Consider the following 22,202-nt stretch of genomic DNA (forward strand, 5'->3'; position numbering starts at 1 on the left):
CCAGATAATTTACATATTTGATATTTAGGTTTTGTAGAGCAGAGGCACAAAAGGTCTCAATATTTTGTAACATATTTAGGCCATCTAGGAGCTTAACAGGGCTTTTCTGCCACACGCTGCATAATGGTAGGGAAAGAACTGTGGCTTAATGCTTTAAAAGCACCAACTAGTAGCTATGGCTTAAGCTAAGTGAAGGGGGGGAAAGTGTCTACAAACACCACTCGTCATAATCTGGAAAACAAAAAAGTTCATGGAAAAATGTTTTCACTGAATAATGTGAAATTGTCTGAAAAGAAGTAGTCATTGAAACACCTCATTTTCAGCCAACTTGTTAAAAAGCCTGGCTTTTCAGGGACTACGTCATCTGTGACATCCATCCACATAAACTGCAGTGAAAACATGAAATCCTGAGCTCAACATATAGTGGCACCAAAGGGACCCCAGGGCTTCCAGTTTTTCAGAGTGATGAGTTATTTTGAGTGCCTCAGTTCCGAGATGCTCAGCTCAACTATCAGAGGGTAAACGCTCAGCTGCTCCCAGACTCTAAAGCTCTTTGGAACACCTCTTGTGAAGTGGTCAGAAACTGAGGTTTCAAAAATCCATGGTCAAATATGAAAAAGGTTGGTCTGTGGCTCCAAAGAGGAATTCTATCACAACTACTTTTGCTACAATATTGCTCTGGGAGAGAAATTGGATTAAGGACCCACGCGTCGCAGGCACTGCAGACCCAAACTGCTCACCTCTGGGGGCTGATGCCTTCTGGATCTTGCCCCTAGTCCTGCACAGGAGCTGCCAGCATCCTATTGACTGACACACCCTACCAGCTATTGCTGAGTGCACGTGGAAGACGTGCAGGTAGATTTCACAGCCTGTCCAAGGGTGGTTATGCAGCCAGTCTACCCACATTTTAAACTACTAAAGATTTGACAGCTGATTGTTTTAATTTGTCTTGAAGCAGAAGCATTATTGTCTGAATACAAACATGATCTGGAATACATTCCAAATATCTTGGCTTAAAAACCACAGAGAGAAAAGTCAGCCTTGTATGTTAGGTTAGGGAGTTCTGTATTCAGGACAAAGCCTCGCTGCTTATTTCAGGTGTTTCCTTGTGGAGTTTTGCAGTCAATACTTCCACATATTGGAGTGTTTCCTCTTGCAAAAAAAATAAGCAAGCAGGGCATGCTCTTTCTAACGGAGCTGGCGACGACCGAGCGCCCTCTGCCTGCTTCACACTTTTAACAATTTCATTCCTCAGGTGCTGGTGCGCAGCTAAGGTTGGTGTATCAAACACCACTGAGGGTGGGCCCTGAAAGGCTACAGAAATATGTCTCCTGCTCTGTGAAAGGCTTCTAGCACCACTCTAAAAGTAGGTTTGAGAGAAGCTGTACTCCTTATAAGTATGAGCATGCGAATTAAGCCAACTGTGGGCAAGTCAGAGTGCAGAAGCTGTAACAAAAAGGGAAAAGAATAGTCTTGCTCCCCCACAAAGGGTCCCAGGACTCCTGTAGTCTGTAGACAGCTAAATTCAGGTCAAAGGAATGCCTAAGTTAGCAACTTTAAGAGAGACAGAGAGACAGCGCACATATGCATGTATGCAAGAGTAAAACCTGTCAACCCATTATCTTTGCAGTTTCGTATTTCCAAAATCTAAATGTGAGGCTTGGTCAGAGATACATACCTAACTTCATCTGGCTGCACTGGATCCTAACCATGAGCACATGTGTGATTTTTTAATTCAGTTTGGAAGGATAAAAATAAAAATTACTTCTAAACCATAGGAAGCCTCAGGAATAAGCTGATTATGCAAGTTTTTGGGTTTTCCCAGTTGGATTCTGCCTAGCTCTAGTCAGGAATTTCCCTTTGTCAAGGAACTGCATAAGAAATGCCTTTTCTCTTCCCACGAGGAATGACTGGCAGCAAGTTAGAGAGGAAGGAAGTGTGATTCTCTCAGGAGATAAAATAGCATCCAGAACAAAGGGGGTGAGGTGAGATCCTGAAAATTGCAATGCATGACACTACAACCAGCCATTGCTCCAAAACTCTCATTTTCATTTTAGAACAGAAAGTGTGCAGAGTCCAAAAAAGTTACCTACTGACTAACAGAAAAAGACTGAAAAACCTAGCAAAATAGGGCAATTAAAGTTCCCTGGTTTCATTTGTCGTGCATTAGTTTATGTTCCAGTGTATGAGATGTTACATGACTTTCTCAGTTACTTTAATTCTAGAGCATTTGACAGAACTGACAGCATAAAAGTGTGTGGCATCATCTGAAAATGAGATTAATAACTATATTGAATTTATGCAGCAAAAACATGAGCATATGAAAACAGGAGTCTGGGACTCATGGAACATTTGAATGTTTAGTCGTTGTTAGCTTACAAAAGAAGGAAAACATCTGCAAATTTCTAAATGCTTAGCTGTCTGTGATGGATAGGACAAAATTGAACAAGCTTAAAATGTAGCAAAGATGATTTAGGTTAGGCATTAAGAAAAGAAAAATAATACAAATAAAATATTGTGAAGCACTGGGATAAATTTCCTGCAGAATTTCTACAATATTCACCATTGGAGGTCCTTAATAACAGTCAATATAGCTATCTTTCAGGAATGATCGAAGACTGTTTTGGCACAGGGGAATGACATTTGGAGGTCCCTACCAAATGCACATGTCCTCAAAGAAACAGAAGACTTACTTTCAACACTTAACAGCTCCTTCTGCAGTGCCCCATATACCTAGCTGCAGAAGTCTTGGGGCCCGTTTGGATCAGGAATCTATATATGTTAAGAATTTCCCATTGAGGTGTTGCTGAGCAATATGAAACATTTCTTACTCCCACCATACTGTCTCCATATAGTTCTCGCTACCAGCTAGACTAGGGAGCTAGCAAGGAAGCTTGCAAAGTAAATTCACGTCTCTTTTGTGACAATGTTCCTATTAAATCACAAGATTTAATCTATCCTAGATGAAACTGGAAAACTTGCCAGTACAAAGAACCATTCCAACCTTTGCCTGGTGACCAGCTGGCTGGCCATGTGGTCACAGAGAAATACTGTACATACCACACTTCCAGTTCCGATGCAGTCTTGCTTATCCCAGTAACTACCTTGTCAAAGCACATGGCTGCCTGCTAGGACTAACATTTGAGAGAGATGCCTCTAATTTATTTATTGCAATGTCAACACCGAATAACTTAAGCATATTTTCCACAGATGACTGCACATTTTTTTTAACACGCTGTTTCATGTCTGCATGCCACTAAGCATTCCAAGATTTTTTTGCAAGCTGTCATATATTTTTTTGGCATTACATAACCATTTCATCCATGAGCTGCTAGTGGACTTTTTATCTAACTCTGGAGCAAGCTTTGTCTATCTGCAAGCCACTTTCTTCCATTTGTCTCAGCTAAGAAACATGAATTTGAATAATCCGGTGAGTGAACCAGTATGTTTGCTGATGTTAGCTTCTGTATCGATTGTCTTATCATCTCACTGAAAGAAGAAAGACTGCCAAGATGGTCATCTCTCCCTTCACAGAGAAGAGATTGGTGGTAACATCGGATTGTGCCCTCATATACTTATATCACACCTACAAAAGCAAAACTGGATTTTTCCCCTTGCAAATAATTTCAGTTTCATAATCATTGCTCAAAGGATCTCGAAACATCTTACATTGGATTCTTAACAAAATATTGCAGAGGTTGCTTTTTGACAGAGTCCTAGCTGTTGCTCACTTCCACAGCATTATCTGGTTGCTACTATCATGTGCCTACATTTAGTCATTTGATCAGTCATACAGATTCAATATTTCTTTCAAAAATTCAGCAGAATTACTTGCACATTCAAAATGAGTCACTTTTTTGAATCAGGGTCCATATCTCTAAGAAAGCCTAGAAAATCAGTCTTGACAGATAATAAAGTGGTTATAAAGCTAAGTATTTTAAAGCAGCTTTCATTTAACCCATACTTTGGCTAGGCTGCAGCAAAAAGATTTGTCTCTATTGTTAAATGTTTTGGTGATACATGGACTAGGTTTTAAATGAAGAGTGGTTAAAGTACGGTTCTCAGATTAAAATAAAAACTAGGCAAAGCTTTGTGATTCAAATCACAGATAGACAAATGTTGGAAGTTTCATGCAGGTGTAATAGTTTTCAGAGACAAACCTCAAGGAGATGAACTACTATAAAAGAAAGGTGGTAAAGTATTTGAAGAGATGCCTTGTGAATGGAAATCACAGGGTTTTATGCAGGTCTAGCAAAAAGCACAGGGCTCTGGGTATATTTAAATTACTGATGTTTTCTACTTTGTAGAAAACCAGCTTATGGGTTGCCAGCACTGATCTGAAACTCTTCTGAGCCTAGCTGGTTCCTGCAAGATATACAGCATTTACCAATCATAGACTTACTGAAAAATTACTAGACTTAGATTTTTTTATTATTCTTCCCACCCGCTCTCCCCCTCCAATAAAACCCCAACCCCAACATACTGGATCTCACTAGAGTTGTAACATACTTGTCTGGAAGCCCCACAGCACTAATAGCTCCATCATTTCTCCTTCAGAGACAAGTATGTATGGTGAGAGTGTTCTCATCTCCCATTTCAGTCTTTGCAAGCCCTGGGTGCACCTATGAGAGAATTAGCAAATCTCATGCTGCTCAGAGGCCCTACTCATACTGACTAAGACGACAACTGCTTAGCTCCTGTGCTTTGTTGGTTCAACAGGACCAAGAGGGTTATGATGTAGTGACTTAAATATTTTTGTCATTAAAACCAAAACTCACCGGATTAGATCAGTACAAAGAAAGAGTGCCACTTCTATAGAAAATTTCATGATGCTTCAACAGATGTAGTTGAAACAAAATGCCATCTTCTTCTGCCTTTCATCCAGGTTCAGGGAAGGGTAGAATTTCCTGAATTTCCCTGCAAAAGGACAGGGATTAAGAATCACTTCTTAAATACTTCTGTTGGCAGTTGCAAAGGGAGAGGCTGGCAAATCTTCTCTGAGTGTGATCTGTTTCTTTTCTCCCATCTAGCCCGAGTCAGGATTGTTAAATGATTCTGAGCAGTATCAAAGGAGAAGAGCACCCGTCTGCGGTGTGCAGCTTCTACTAACTCACTGTGAACGTGTGATCTGGAATGAGTTATGAATGGTGTGTCGTGTAGACCACTATTTCCTAGAAAATAAACTCTGAAGTTACTGAAACTTGACTTGCAAAAGCTGTGCTGCTTCCACTGCCACCACCCACTTTTCTCATTGTCTGTGGTCCAAGAGTGGTGTCTCTCTTATCAAAGACTCAGCCCAGGTCTCCCTTCCCAGGTCCCCACTCCAGACATACATTGGGCTGGACACTGGGCAGACATAAATTGCCAAACAGTCCCAAGCCCCAAAGAGTTTACTATCTCCATAAAAAAAAAGTAGACAAAGGATGGCACAAAAGATGCAGGCACACATGATTGAAGACTAAGAATGTGTCAGTGGTGGAGGTTGGAAAAGAGCCTCAGTCATCTGCTTTCTGCCCCGGTGCTTTCATCACCAGCCTTCACTGCCCATCTGCATTGAAGCCTGGCAATTCCAGGCACTCTATCAATGAATTCTAGTGGGTTCCTGGGCTTATTTGTTTAAAACAAAGCATAAAAAAGGTTTCTTATCTCCAAGACCAGAATTCTCTCAGAAATGTAAGGTAAAGTGCAGTAAAAACTGATTCCCAGCAGTAGAGAGCCACATCTGTGTATTTAATACTGCCTGGTCCAATCCTCAGACCTTCTTTCTGAGTGAGCCTAGCCTCCTAATCCTCATATATTAGAAGGTTTATTGGTGTCTTTAAGGCTGTTGGACTTTTTTCTTTCCATGCTGGGTGGAAAGATACTTGTTCATTATTCATGAGAGGTTAGGTCTCATTCTGTTACCTTGCTCCTGTTACAGCTATGCAAAGCTCACATGAAACACTACTATTGTGAATTAATTGGCACTCTATTCACACTGCACTGGCAAAAAATGGCTAGGTTAGACATAGGGCAGTGGAGAAGCAGGGAGAAGCAGGCCTTTGAGGTAGATAGATAGATAGATAGATTGATTTAATCAGAAGCAATATAAATTAGATGATGAAATTCCCCACTTATGGGCATGACATCTTTCAGACTCTTTCAAAATAACCTTATTAAAATATATCTGCTATTAACAGAAATTATGCAGGAGTGCAAATTTCTTCTCTCTCCAGAATGAAGACATTTTAATGTAACTAATACTTTAATCAAAATATCCCCTTTTAAAATCTCCTCTCTGCCTTCTTTTACGGCTTCTGCGGTTTTGGACAATCTGAGATTTTTCATTGTTGGTATCAGAGCCAGAAAAAACCAGCAGCATCTCTAGTGAAATAGGAACCATTCACATGTGTCAAAGCAGATAAAAGAGTTTTGATCACTTCAAACACTTTAACTAGGTATTTTCTTTAATTATAGAAAATTTTAGCTGCCATTATGTAACTCAACAGCACGTGTCATCACTTCATAAAATCCTCACTCCTTTCCCCCAGCCCATTCAGATCCTATGAAGAAGAGAAATTCTGTTGTAAAATGTAAGGAGAAAGAAGATTAAGAACCACTTAATAATAATACAAGAGCAATCCATTGGTTTGATTAGTGTTCAGGCCATTATTAGTGAAATAAAAAGAGATAGCCTTAGTTTCAAAAACGTTAGAACACGCACGAGTCCCATAGTCTTCACTGGATTTTACCAGCATTGCTTATCTCTGGACTTATCAAGCTATCATGTTAGGCATGATGACTGATCTCTGTTGGCCTCTGACAGTGGGCCAGAGAGAGCTCTTTTTTTCCACCCTTTTGGCATGAATGAATGCTGGTCTTCTTCGAAAAACATACTGACTGAATTTGGTGCTATTGGATTTTGCTTGCAGCTTGCTAGATCTTATACCAGATAATTAACAAAGAAAAATATTCAGAAGAAAAAAGGGGTTGGGGCAATATAAACTGGGGATCGCAAACATAAATCTATGCCAATGACATATTACGCATTCATCTGTAGCAAGCTGCTGAATTTCTGTGTCCCAAGCAGCTGCAGGTGATAAATCTATCAGAGATGGGTGTCAGTGACCAAATTGTCAAGCCTGATTCTCAAGCATTTCTATACTTCTTTGGATCAGCCAAGGGACTGGGGAACTGTAATGGGACCTTTATTAAAAAACTGCTCTCCATTGTCTTCTCCTTTCAGTCTGTGCAGACTGAAAACCAAGGGCCTTTCAGTATTGAAGCATGGAATGACTAAGGAGCATTTTTACCTCCCAAATACAAAATAGGTTTTAGGATTAGCTAGTAATTCAACAGAGAAAAAAAAGTTAAATTGGAGAAGAACTACTGGGATTCTTCCTGTCAATACCATTGCTTAGACATGGTTTTATGAAATCTTGAAAGCAGACCCACGCTTCCGAAGCTGCAAAGCATTCAAGAGCATGCCCATCCCTGGGAAAGCACTCTGGATGTTGTTAAACACAGACAGAAGGAAGCAAATGCTTCATGTTCATTTAGGAGATGCATCCTGCTCTGCTGAACTGGGGACTAAAAGTTCTCAATTCCCCTCTGAAGCCAAGGTGTGTGCACACAAGGGCTAACAGCAAGAGAGATCACGAGTGTCATGTTCTCTACTGGTAACGCTGCTGGCATGTACCACTGCAGAGAACTTAAATGTCCTGTCAGAACTGGTTATTTCTTCCCTTTAATACAGCAAAACATCATTTTTCAAGATATTTGTTGTGCAAGGTCAGCCTGAAGGTTGTCCTAAGCAGGAAAAACTCACTCAGAAGAGATACTCATATATACCAAGAGGAGAATTGCATTTTGAGTCAGCATAAAGAAAGGGGCCTTCTTCACAGACCCCTTAAAATGCAAAATGGTTTTATTCCCCTCTCTGCTTCTTATCTGTGAGTGCTACCTGACTTAACGAAGTGTCAGCATTTCCTTCTGCAGCTTGAATTCTCAGGGCTCTACGACTCTACGGTAAAAATCTGCTCCAGGCTGAAATAGAGCAGACATGCTGAGGCTGCTAGGAACATTTTCCTGAGTTCTTGGTGCAAGATGCTTTTTGTTTCTCATTTTACTCAGACAATTGGGGTATTAACCTCTACATGTTAACAATATCATACACAAACTGACTCTGACCACTTAAACGACTCTTCAACTCATTTTTCAGGGGGACTGTTGACATACTAAAGTCAGTAACATTAAAATGAAAGCATATAGAACCTGTACACATTTATCTAGGATCACAAAGCACATGACAAACACCAGCTGGTTTGGTTTTTTTGTTTTGTTTTGTTTTGTTTTTTAACCTATTTTATAGATGGAGAGACTGGGCATGGAGAAATTTCCCTATTTAACAGGAGAATCTGATAAAAAGATACCCATAGTCCTGCTTCTCAATTTCCCTAACCTCCAGATTGTTTATCTTCCAGACAACAATCCAATTACATTAGATGCTGATTTTAGCATATATCAGCATGTATATTAGATCATCACATAACAATGCTATGGGAGCCTGAAGCATTTAGGGGAAGGCTACTGGGCTTTTTAAATCTGTGACAATGGCTAGGTTCTGATCTCTTTTGGCAACAAAGTTGGATCTGAAAGACAGAAGAGCCTGTTTGCTTCTGTATCCTTCCAAGGTTATTTGCTCTTACTGGTTAAACACTGGCACAGGCTGCCCAGAGAGGCTGTGGGATCTCCAACCTTGAAGATATGCAGACCTGGACCGGACAAGACCCTGAGCAACCTGGTCCGACTTTGAAGTTGCACCAAATGACCTCCAGAGGGCCCTTCCAACCTAAAGGATTCTGTGATTTTATTCTCTGCCAGTTTCTCTGTATTCCATTAAATGGTTCTCCTCAAACTGTGGCAAACCCTTGCTTTTGACTTTGTTTGCTAACACAGACGGTCAAGCATAATTCTGCACTAGGTCTACCCAGGAAAGCAGACAGGAGGAACTTCTTGATTGCAGGAGAGCTTTGGTAGCTTGAAGCATATGTTATTTTTAACTGGTCTATTCCTTTGGCAGCAATTTCTTTTAGATTATTGCACTGCATTTACTGGCAACAGACAATTAGAAGAAACTAGTACTTTTTAACCCCTATTTTGGCTACGCTGCTGGAAACGGAACATTACAAATAACAGGACACTATAAGAATATTTGAATAATATTTTAATTACCACAGTTGCTCATGCTTATGAAGATGGTGAAATAATATCTTATGTGACATCTCTTGTCAAGGTGACACACAAGACAAACAGGAAGATAACAGATGTAGGAAGTGAAATGGAAAGAGATATTACCATTACTGTACCAATCCAACACACAAAGAGACTTCTTAGATATGCAAACTACTTAATTGATTGAAGGAGGATTGAGCAGAGGAACTGTGGTTACAAGAGTTGTGAATTTTGGCCTGACTGTACCCCTCAATTATCCTGGAATACAACCAAGAGATCTCCTTTAGGCTGAGGAAAGCCTGAGAAAAGCTGAGAGAGTTGTTCAGCCTTGAGAAGACTCCAGGGAGACCTTATTGTGGCCTTTCAAAACTTAAAGGGCGCTTATAAGAAGGATGGGGACAGACTTTTTAGTAAGGCCTGTTGCAATAGGACAAGGTGTAATGGTTTTAAAGAGGGTAGATTCAGACTAGATATAAGGAAGAAATGTTTTATGATGAGGGTGGTGAAACTGTGGAACAGGTTGCCCAGGGAGGTGGTAGATGCCCCATCCGGGGAAACATTCAAGGTCAGGCTGGACAGGGCTTTAAGTGACCTGCTGTAGTTGAAGATGTCCCAGCTCATTGCAGGGGGGTTGGACTAGGTGACCTTTAAAGGCCCCTTCCAAGCCAAACCATTCTATGATTCTGTGACTCTATGAAAAGCAAGAACTGAAGCAGAAGAGGCAAATACTACTAAGATAATTGACTTTGGGGCTGCTACCACTTTCACTGTAACTTGATTAACCAAATTGTAGTCCAACAACCTTAAAAACAGGTTCATCTAGTTCTGGTACAAGTCTTACACTGTAATGAGAGTCTCTTCAAGAAAACCTTGTCTGGTAAAATCCAACAGATCTGTCTCCTTTTGGATCAGCTGACAGGCTTACCTGTAACCTCTTTCTTCCCCTCCCTGTCCCCCACCCCATCTGGAGAAGGGAACTGAGAACAGATAAGATATTTACTCTAGGAGAGCTTGGTTTGATAGGTGACTGTTCCTCATCCTGTCCCTGGGATTTGGCAAGAAAGTCTGACAATGCCAAGCAGGACTCTGCTCCTTGCTGTAGAGCCCACCTGAGACTGCCGGTTGTATTTACTAGCACCTTACTGAGATCTGAAATACCACAATTGCCACTAAGCTAGGGGTAGGAGGTAACCACCATACAACTGACACAATGCTGTGAAAAGACTCTTGCATGACAATTGTCTTAGAAGGTGTGCTCTGTCTTTAAGACCAGGAAGTAACTGAAGACCAAATTCAGGAAAGTAGAATTTCAGTATGTCCTTAACCTTAAATCCCACAGAAAGTACCAAGATTTAAATGCTTGCTTAAATTTACACTCACACTAAAGTGCTATCTATATAGGAATGGATGTTAGCATGTAGTTATATAACGGCCTCCCTCCAAGTTTGAATGTTAGGCTGTCTTTGCAGGTGAGACTTGGCATCTTAAGCCCACAGGAAGAAGGCTTGGCGTTATCTTTAGTTTCAATACAGCTCTTGTCTCTCCCTGGTGTTTCAGAATCAAAGCCCCTGTACTTAACCTACTGTTTAACATTTCTCTCATATCTTTCTTTCCACAGTATGTGGCATTTGCGTCCCTCTTCTTCATTCTGGTCTCCATCACCACCTTCTGCCTCGAGACCCATGAGAGATTTAACCCCATTGTGAACAAGACAGAAACTGAATTCATCGGGAATGACACCCAGGTGCGGCACTACAGGGAAGCAGAGACTGAAGCCTTTCTCACCTACATCGAAGGTGTCTGTGTGGTCTGGTTTACATTTGAGTTCTTGATGAGAGTCACTTTCTGCCCAAACAAGGTGGAATTTATCAAAAACTCTTTGAACATCATTGACTTTGTGGCCATACTGCCTTTCTATCTAGAGGTTGGACTCAGTGGCCTGTCTTCCAAAGCTGCTAAGGATGTCCTGGGCTTCCTCCGTGTAGTCCGTTTCGTGCGAATCCTGCGAATTTTCAAGCTGACCCGCCACTTCGTTGGGTTGCGGGTCTTGGGACACACCCTCCGCGCCAGCACAAACGAATTCTTGCTGCTCATCATATTTTTGGCATTGGGCGTCTTAATCTTTGCCACGATGATCTATTATGCCGAGAGAATAGGTGCTAAACCAAATGACCCTAGTGCCAGTGAACACACACACTTTAAAAATATCCCCATCGGCTTTTGGTGGGCTGTTGTCACCATGACAACCCTGGGCTACGGAGACATGTATCCTCAGACTTGGTCAGGCATGCTGGTGGGGGCCCTCTGTGCTCTCGCTGGTGTGCTGACCATTGCCATGCCTGTCCCTGTCATTGTGAACAATTTCGGAATGTATTACTCCTTAGCTATGGCTAAGCAGAAGCTACCAAAGAAAAAAAAGAAGCATATCCCGAGGCCACCCCAGCTGGGATCCCCCAATTATTGTAAATCTGTCGTAAACTCTCCACACCACAGTACTCAGAGCGACACTTGCCCACTGGCCCAAGAAGAAATTTTAGAAATTAACAGAGCAGGTAGGAAACCTCTTAGAGGAATGTCCATCTGACCGTTAACCTCCATCCCGCGTAGTGATTTAAGATTCAGCCAGACTGCTTTCTTAGAGCAATGGGTAGCACATTTATCCATTCTAGTCCCACCATCACACAGTGAATAATATGTGTGAAGTCTAGGTTGCAGGGACAAATGGTACAGTGGAGGCTGATCAGCAAAACTAAGGATGAGAGCACGCTCTAGGAGCCCAAACCTTGGTCTTGGTTAAGGGCATACAAGTCTCAAGATATTTTGAAGAGCTGTTACATCTAGTGGAAGAATTTTGAGAGTTCTACAGCTATGTTGCTGGACTGTGTAATACATCTCAGAGGCTCCTGAGAGCTGAATGCTTCATAGAGCAGAGTACGAGCCAAGTACTCAGCAATTACAGAGTTTTCTGACAAAATAGGGCTGGAATTCGAAACAGCCAGATGCTTTCTCATTTGTTCCCATTTGGGACCTTTCAGCTGTTTTAAATGGCAGATATTGTACATCTCATTACAGAAACTAGGTGCCTAGTAAGTTGAAGGGACAACTATACCATCATGCATATTCATGAGACAATCCCGTCTCTTTCTGATGATTAACTGCAAAGTAGAACAACAGCTCAAATTCTTGACACTAATGCAAAATGACTCACTCTGAGACAAGACTAGATGTAAGGATGTTTATTCCATGGCATGCAAATCAATCTATTCTATAATATTCCACTAGATTTTAGCATTTAGAACCATGAAGAGTTTTGAACCACATTTTCTAAAACATGCTCCTTTTGCAAGTATGGGTTGGTGAGTTACAGCTCTTTCAACCTTCTAGCAGCAAAGGCCAACTGGAAAAGGTCTGACTGGTCATTACTGGCCCATTTGGCCTAAACAGTGATCGCCTCATAATACGGTATTCTTATTTTTAATTATACTGATTCATGTTAGCAATAGGTGAAACCAGAGCAAAATTAATCACACTAATTCTACTGGGAGGGGGGGAGGGAAATGGAAAAAATACTAGTCACCATGGAATATATTATAATATCCCATGGCTAGTGGTTAATTATGGGAATATCTCAGTTTTATGAGAATCCTCCTATAGCACATAAAGTTACAGGGCTCCAGTTTGATTATTTAAACCCCATAATCTACCTCTACCCATGGAATATCACTATTTATTCTGTGGAGTAATTCTGAAGTAGATAACCATGTTGAAAACAAAGCCAACTTCATTTTTGGCAGATGTTCCAGCCAAGTTGCATAGTAGACATTCTTCAGCCTCTTCAGAATATCCCCCTGTGTTGTACTAGATAGAACAGATTGCCAGTCAAGTGATTTTAACACACATCTAGTCAAAAAGAGATGTTTTGAAAGAGCTAGCATATACCTATGATGGTCTTGTGTTATCATTTTTTTGCTTTGAAGAAAATTCTAATTTGTTACTCATTGTGAGTGAGGTATTCGCTCGTCATCTCATAGCCATGCATGTTGATGTCATTGTGAAAGGCACAAAGAAAGTGAGACTTTCCTTTGTGTGTGACTTCACCAATGCCAATGCTAATTTTGGAGGGGAAGAGCTGGTGGGAACGTTTCTCTTCTTTTCTATTGTCTTCTCTCTTCCTTTCCCTTTTGTGCAACTATGTAAAATCCATTCAGAAGGTAAATAGCTTTCATTTTTTTTGTTAAGGCTATTCCATTGCAACAGGCCAATCACAATTCACGTGACTGATAGACTGTCTCTTTCCTATTGTATCTTTGGCGCATAAGTGTATGGTTTTATCATCCATTCCCCTCAGGTTGCAAATGCTTATCACAACTCATGTCCAAGCAGCAAACTTCCTCATAAGTAGATGTCTTTGTGGCATCACGTATCAAAAGGGAAAGAGGGCACAAACAATATTGCGTGTCTCCTCCTGTGAGCAATATGCCAACTACCCACTTGTAATGCGCAAGTGATGCCAGACTCTTGATTACTTTGGCAGTCAGCTACAGAGAGACTTTCTTCTCAGAAATCCCTTGCTTCATAAAGTTCCTTCTATTACCTACCCTGGTCCTCTATGGGAACTAGAGGACTAAGAACTCTACGAGTTCAGTGCAATTCCACACTGGTATCCTGAGAATACGTGTAATTTTGGTTCAATGTGGAACTGTTTCGCCACCATCTGTGCTCTAAAATCAGCTGTTACCACAATATCCATGAAGTATTGATAGTAACAGCAACTTACCTATTTCTGCAATAATTAAGAGAGACTATTTTTATATACATATACAAGCATATATATTTTAAGAAATAACAAAGCACACTTACACTTCAGCTAACAAAATGGACTCGGTAACACTGTTGCTGGAGTTCTGTTTCTGATAATTATTATGCACCACTAGCAGCAAAAAATATTGCCTGCATCTCTTAGCTTTCTAATAGGGAAAGACTTATATGTGTGCAAGAGAAAAGTAAAAAACAATAAGTAAGACCAGAACTGAAGTGATAAAACAAGATCTCCATTGCCTTGGATGTCGAGGTTCATTTATGTGATATGAAGCATTCATAGGCACTGACTTGTTCCTGAAACTATAACCTGCACATTATATGAAAACAGAGACTTGCAAGCAGTGAATGTTTCCCATACTGTAAAATATTTGGATTGGTTAACAGCACCTAACTGTAAACAACCAGTTAACTTTGTACTAGGAACAGAATGGGTGCCTGACGTTTCTAAAATAATGCCTGAGTTGTCCAAGATATTTCTTGTAATTTTTAACTGTTTATTTAAAGCTTCAGTGTGACAGTGTCTAGGTAATACAAGGTCATATGATGTTTATCTAACACATTACTCCAAAAAAGCCTGTTAGGACATCACATGAAGTTATTCATTCCATATATTATGTGTGATGGGATGATTAAACACTTCACAAAACAGTGATGAGTATGAAATAGTTCCACATATGACTCTCTCTCTATAGCCCTCTCGAGCACCAAGTCAGCAGTTCACAGCTGTTCTTGGTCCATACACACAGGGCCAAGGGGGCTCTGTGGAGCACTCTGCACAGCCACGGCCCAGTGCCTGCTCTCAGGCTAAGGAGCACTTCCCTGGCACGGACATGCAAACAGCAGAATTTCGCCCACAGGCTGCACAGCTGCTGCCAATTATGCTATGGTCATTAGCAGGCAAAGCAAAGATGGTTTGAATTTAAATTCTGATAGGTTTGAATTAAATTTTTAAATTGTCCCCAACACTCTCAGCAGCTCAGTCCTGGGCTAATCTACACCTGGCAGGAGGGTATCTTTAAATAACAGCTATTGATTTTAATTTTATATGAAGAATGTCAGAGTTTAATTCTACCGTGCCTCCCCTTTCTGCAGCAACCCTTCCTGCTCTCCATCCCATCCAATCCCATCAATGCGTGGCTGGGAAAGCAGCACAAGGGGAGGAAAGGCACTTCAGAGTAGAGGATGGCAGAGCTACTGCTGCAGGGAGGCCTTTATCAGCAGCATTAAGAAAACAGAGGTTTCCTCTATAGAGAAAAATCTTCTTCAAGGCAGTTTCTGATGCCCATAAATTCTCAAGATACTGCTTATATAGTGCCCAGAGGAACTGGGCCTGATACAAAGGAGCAGATCTCACCTGACGAATTTGACTAAAACTCCTTAACCCCGGGATATCTCAGACCACAGAGGACCAGGTGTCCCCTCACTTAAAATATACACACCAAGTTCTAGCATCACCATGTCAAACTACTAACTTCGTTATGTTGCAGTGTTGTTTACAGGTTCCATTCACGATCAGGGCTTCATTTTGCCATTGTCGTATATGTGACAACCACTATATTACAATCAAATACCCGACAGGCTAAGTAGACAACAAAGAGAAAATGGAAGTAATCTCCAGTATTTTCATTTGACACAGGTCTTAATTTAATTGAGCAAGATCACTTGAAAGGTCTGTGGCAAAGCCACTAGTTGAACATAACTAAATAAACATCAGTCAACCATAGTCTGCTGTGCTGCATCATCTTTTATCTAAAGGCTTCTGAGTATTCCAAACAGTCAGTATCATAACAGAAGTGAAATAGAAAAAAAAGCAAAGTAAAATTTGCTTCAAACAGAAGCAAAACAGAAAAAGCAAGTTTCAACCACTTAGCTGATTCCTGTCCCAAACCATTCACTGTCCTACAGGTATAAGTAATTTATCCCAGTACACATAGCAAAATACTTTAAGGTACAAATTTGTAAGAAAAACTCAAAACATGCAAAACAAATCTTGAAAGCTCTCAGTTTTGAAAGTGTTACTCAGTTCTTTAGTCCCTCCTTTCTGTGAGCTGTGTGCTTACCTGAAGGATAGGTTGACTGTACGGTTACATCTTAAAGTTGCCAGAGGATGAAGTGATGAATGTAATCTTCCAACACTGTAAAAGAAATTCAGAATGTGAATGGAATTCATAACTTCATTTGATGTCTACAGTACTGTCTGGTGCCACAGAGCAGTGGTCTTAATGCATCCATAATACATAAGCACAGGTGATGGGTTATTTGGGGTTTGTTCAGAGATCTGCCCCAACCTGTTATTATTGTCATATATATATTTACACCACCAGCACACACAGTGTTTATATTGACTTTAATATGGCCAAAATAAGAATTTCTCACCTCTCTGATCCCCTCTGCATGCGGCTTCACTTAAGCCATACTCCAAGGATATCGTATCTTCATACAAATGTATTGTGCAGCCTTTTTCACAGTGTACTGATGGCAAAATTTTCTACTCATTGCATAGCTGTAAAATATGGAAGAAATATCACTAGAATTCAGGCTCCTAAGAGGAGAGGGAAAATGTCTGTGATTATTAATACAGTCTTTAGCTTCAGAAAAACTTCTGTGGTTGTTTTACTTACCTGCCCAAAAAACAATTTTCCATAACGCACTCCTTGACTATCCCTGTCTGAATAGTTAAAGCAATCCAAGTCTATCAGTGACAGAGGGGAACTACATAGTTATATTGACTCCAGTGCACTCCAGGTCAGATGAACTGGACCAAGCTGTGACATTAGGCTATTATTTTAATGCAATTTCCTGAGAGAGAGCTGATCCCCTTTTAAAGAAATAATGTGGAATTACCCATTTCAGCTTTACCATTCATGCTTTCTGAAGGAGCTGCTCTTTTCTCAGGGCTTCATTTTTCATCCCTTCTGTCACCATAACCTAAATAACCTGTATTCCTTGTGCAACACACTGGTTCTAACGTCAGAAGTGTGCTGAGCACTGTAATTCTAGTGCCAATGCTCAGTGGGAGTTGAGGACTCTTGGCAGTTCTTCTCACAGGCCCATTATGCTGCCTAACATTTCGCTCTAGTTTAACTTCAGTGGCTTTTATGCAGAGCAAAGCATTGTTAAATCCATAGGTACATAGTCACTGTGGTGGTCCTTCAATCCACAGGGAAGCAAATCCTCCGATCAAATGCCTTTGAACATTAAAAAACAAATCTCATCTAATTTTAATGTCATAAAACCTTTGACCCTCTAAGATGGACAGTAGACAGCAATGTAACTGCAAAGAGTTTAGGTCTTATTTCGGCTCAAAAGACTTTGATGTTTAAATTTGTTGGACATAAAAAAAAAAAAACTAAAAAGGCAGTGGAAAAGGTAGTAGGGAGATGTTTTTTCTTTCCTTCCTATACTTAGCCTTCCTAGCCTTTAAAAATCCAAAATTCATCACTTCAATATAGCAACTGAGGTAATGATCGCATCTTAATGTCACTGAAGATGGAGTCCTCTGGACCTAGTGTAGAAATTTTAACAGCTCAAAATAAAAGGAATAACACTCAGTTCTCCTCATCTAACTTAAGATGCATTTGCCTGAGGTCCCCCTTATATTGCAAGAAGAGTCAGGCAGTCTCAAAGAGTAATTCACTCATTTATGATCTGAATTGCCCTCTGGAGGTGGCTTTCTCCGTAAGTGATCTCAGGTGACTGCAGCTCTAACTTAAGATCCTCAGTTAAGTGCCTACAGTTAGGTGGAAGAAATTTGGTTCTGTTCCTTGCTCCCTGCCCCATATGGCATTACTGCAATCTCATAGCTGTGGATCATGCACAAAGCAGAATTTATAACCAATATAATATAATACTTCGTTGTACAATTATTCATCTGTCATTTCCTGTAGAGATACAACCGATGGGTGTCACTTGTACTACTGTGCTTGTTTACTTTAGAATTTGAGTAAAAAATAACATCCCCTATACCAAGTCATTTGAAAACACAAAGGAGGAGCTATGAATTCAAGCACAGTGCTTTGGGGTTCCCGCTTTTCTGTGGCACTATGCGAGACATTAAAAAACGAACAAACAAATCTCCCCACACAGCCCCCTGTGGCCTGGCCACAGCCAGGGATGTGTTTGTGTAGGGTCAGGACTGCAATAAGCTGAAAAACAATCGCAGAACTAAATAATAAATCTTAGGACTTTTCATGCCTTCATAACTTAATGAGCACGAGGCACTTTTAGTGATGGGAAAACACAGATACAAGCACTCCAGACAAATAAGGTCAACCTGCGCCAGTCCTCCAGCACAAGGCAGATGTAAATATGGTAAATCCTCTTTCTCAAGCACTTGCCTGCCACTGCAGCTCCCATGCCATCCAGTGCAGAATTTACTCCTGGGATACAAAAGAGGTACTCTTGTCATCTCTCCCTTCTGCTGGACTGAGTATGACTGGCGTTTGCAGCACAGATACAACAAAAGGCAAGAAGCACCTCTCTGCTGCAGTAGAACTAGATAGACAGGATAACTTACCCATTACTACAAAAGGCCAGGGACAAAAGGGTCTAGGGTGTGAGGTCCCAGTTCTGTGCCCAGTCCACTTGCTTATATCCCTCTTACTCTGTACTTGCTGGAAATACTCTCCAAGACTTTTGGCTACTTGCTTGTCTGTTTATAAGCACAAAGCCGAAAACCAATCAATCTACCATTCCTGCTGTCATTGTTCTTTGTATTCATCCATACTCCATGTCTCAGACACCTTCCATACTGTACAGATCATCATACTGTATTCCTCAGTCAGAACGGTAATGTAAGATTGTAGCATGACTCACCTGACTGCATTTTCCTGCAACCTCTACCTGACCTGTCAACAACCCACTGCGCTCAACAGAATATGGTGTTAGTGAGACTCTCAGAAGTCCAGGATGGGTATAAGGGAAATCCCGGAAGTGTCAGGATGAAACTAGGAAGGATCTTCCAGAGCCCTTTACAATGCAGCACTTCCAGGAGCAACAGTTCTCAGCACTGCATTAAGCACATATCCAATAATACGTATAATAGCAAGATGCGCTGGATCGACTTAACTAGAGCTCCTGTATTTCCTCTAGTGGTACCAATAGGTAGGCAGCCAACATACTGTCACCTCACTTCAAGAAGTAGTACCTCTCAAAGGTGATATTCTCTGGGAGTGACGTTACTATGTTGGCCAGTTAGTACTGGGAGAGGCGGTCACCACCGTCACTGGAGTGCCTTTACTGGGGGACACGGCTTCCTGGCGGGACCCAGGTCAACACGGTGGTGAGTAAATGTTGAAGAGGTAGGTTGGGTCGGAAGGATTCTGCATATTCATGTAGCATACTAAATTCTGCTCTTGTGCCAGTGTAAAGTCCATCAGTGTGATATCTGCTCAGAAGAGCTTCATAGCAACTTTCAAAATATGCAGTAATATAAAAATCAGGAAACTTTAATAAAGATACCTAGAACTAATAAAGATTTTTATGTATTTTAATGGCCTTAGAATATTGGGGTAACTAAAACTAAGTTGTTATATAGGAATCTTAATTCTTTTACATGTATATAGGAATCTTAATTCTTTTACATGTTCTTCACATTTTCTCTCTCTTTTTCTCTTCCTCTCTTTCGCTCTGTTTGTTAACATTTACTTGTTATTACTGTACGTTGCTTGCAACTTGTGTATGTTACAGACTGTCACATTTTATTCTGTGAAGTTTTTCTCCAATTCCCATCAACCTGAGCTTCATGTTGGGCAGCCGAGGACATTACAATACAGTTCTTTAATGCAAAAGAACAAGGAATGTCACAGACTATAGGTAACTTCACTGAGGTTGTGACACAAAACCTGATGCGAGGTATTAATACAAAGAGTAAGTACTTGGTATGACAATAGAACTACTTAGTTAAATTACCTTCTTTCTTTTCAGATAGTCTGCATGGGAAAAATTAATTTTCATTACTCTCCAGCAGAAAAAATGAAAAATTTCCCAAAGCTACCAATTTAGGATTTTTTTCACTGCCATTTTCAAAACCAGCGATGCCCATGCTGACGCATCATTACCCATTTTCAAAGGTTTAAACACATATTTTCTATGCTGTTCTTCTCTATGCTATACTTCCTTCCATACTCTCCAAGCTGTAATTTCATAATTTCATCATCCTTTGTCTGTGGTTTAATACATCTTCTCCATAATTCTTTTTCTAATTTAATATAGTTATATCCCTTTCACTCTAAGGACCTGATTGAACAACAACAAAAGTGAGCCCCTACCCATGGGATCCACGTTTCTTAATCCTGCATGAGGCTCTGGAGCCCATAAAAATTGATTTCTGTAGCTGAAGATGGTCTGGCACAGAAGCATAATTGTTACTTCGCTGAATCAGGTCCTGAGCAAAGTATTTTGTTTAAAATCTCCCCAGTTACCCCCAAACACTACTTTGAAAGAATGATTTAAAAAAAAAAAAAAAGCTGATAGTCATTTCTAATAATTTTCTAGAGGGACAGCATGAAGTTTGTTGCTACTAATCTTGTTCTTAATTGTCAGTAAATTCTATGTTACCTCAGAAATCTCTATAGCCATGTACTAACTCAAGAAAAGCATATTTTTCTCAGTGTGCAGTTCCTTTACTTCCTGATTCGCTATTTTGCTCTGACCCTCCCTTAATCAGTGAAGCACAGCAGAGTGTAGATGGAGTCTAGTATAAAACAAAATAAAGTGATTTATACTGCTGCAATTGATGAGTGGCCAATGAATATTAATGGACAGTAAACACTATCCAGGCAACTAAAACAGAAACAACTTGCTAACAGGAGTGAAATTTGAATTAAAGAGTATCAAGAGAGTAGGGAATTGAACTGTAAATATTTCCTTCCCATGCAACATCTCAGAGAGAAATTTAGGGATATAAAGGCAATGGGTATTTTCAGATGCTGAGTACATCTTAACCCCTCCACAAATCAGAGTAAATTTCTTTGAATACTTGGATTCATACTCTTAATTTCATCATAATCATTTGCTCAGCACAGGAAGTATCAGGCAAAAGTGATGCTGCAAAAATAGGATGCAAAAAGGAAGGTAAAATCTTCACATTTTCTCTAGAATAAAGACAGCTGTGAAATTCTGTCCTCCAGCAGCAACTACAGCAGCCTCGCAGCTCCTCTACTTCCCAATTCCAGCTAATAGGCTTGTAGTTAAGAAAACCTAGAGCACAGCATTTCTCCACCCTCACCCTGGCCATGGCACCTCTGTTCCTGTACCATTCTGTCACTAGCCCAAGAGCCAGGGAAAACCATCATACCAAGAGAGTTTCCCATTGCCAGCACAGTATGGCACAACTGTTCTCTGCTATGAGGGACCTCATGGAGATCCTTCTTCATAAGAGACTTCAGGAAGCTACTGTGCATGTTAGGGTTAGCAACAGGGGTTTAAAATGTGCAAATGAAAATGACCCTCAAGCTCTGAATGAGAACCAAAGGATACTCTCAGTTGGTCAGGAGTGGGACTACCCACAGACTGTAATAATGGCAATCCCAGGTTTGGGATCAGGGCTATGAAAGCACAGTTGAGATCTAGACAAGCTGTAGATTCATTTTTAGGTGTACATAGGGTGATGGCATGGAATGTAACTTTAGTCAGACAAGGTCTCCCCAGCAGAAAGGTCTTAATCTTTCAAGCAGCTTCCTTTCTCAGTTCTGGCCCTGTTTCGCACTCAGCTGCTCCTACCTCCTTCCTCCTTGTCAACCCCTTACCTTGTAACAGGGCTGCAGAACCCTGAAGTCCTCGAGCCTTTGTGGAATGGCAAATAGCTATTCAGGGAAGTTGTAGGTAGTCAAGCTGGGTCCTTGTCTCTTTTAATCCTTAAACAAGGGTAGCCGGGAGGAAGACAGTCTGCATTCTTCTGGAAGAGATTGACAGTGACCTAATGTGACCAAAGCAAACAGCACTGTGTCTCTTAATTGCTGTGTTTCTGATCTAGGGCTGAGAAGACCTCATCTTCTTTAGCACAATGTCAAAGAATCTGGCATGGTTCATGTAGCCAGATACGTAAATATGCATGGATACCATGCTATGAATTGTGGAGTTTCTCTCAGCCCTGTTTCAGTCAAAGTGGTTATGAACTACAGAAGTTCCTATAAGGACTAGAAAAGGCATTGGATTTCCAGTCCTGT

At 40.7% G+C, this 22,202-nt stretch overlaps 1 protein-coding gene across 5 annotated transcripts in view; it reads left to right on the plus strand.

Annotated features, from left to right (window-relative positions):
* The window catches only part of LOC104028457 (voltage-gated potassium channel KCNC1), a 128,739-nt gene that overhangs the window by 82,042 nt on the left and 24,495 nt on the right, over positions 1-22,202 (plus strand). For 4 of the 5 annotated variants that reach the window (XM_075712321.1, XM_075712325.1, XM_075712322.1 and 1 more), the window contains exon 2: positions 10,832-11,765. In XM_075712321.1, the coding sequence (XP_075568436.1) occupies positions 10,832-11,765 (934 nt within the window). The remainder of the gene's footprint in view (positions 1-10,831; positions 11,766-22,202) is intronic. The other variant, XM_075712324.1, reaches the window with a different exon arrangement.

This window comes from Pelecanus crispus, chromosome 6 (assembly GCF_030463565.1).
Source record: "Pelecanus crispus isolate bPelCri1 chromosome 6, bPelCri1.pri, whole genome shotgun sequence".
In the NCBI taxonomy this organism is placed as follows: Eukaryota; Metazoa; Chordata; class Aves; order Pelecaniformes; family Pelecanidae; genus Pelecanus; species Pelecanus crispus.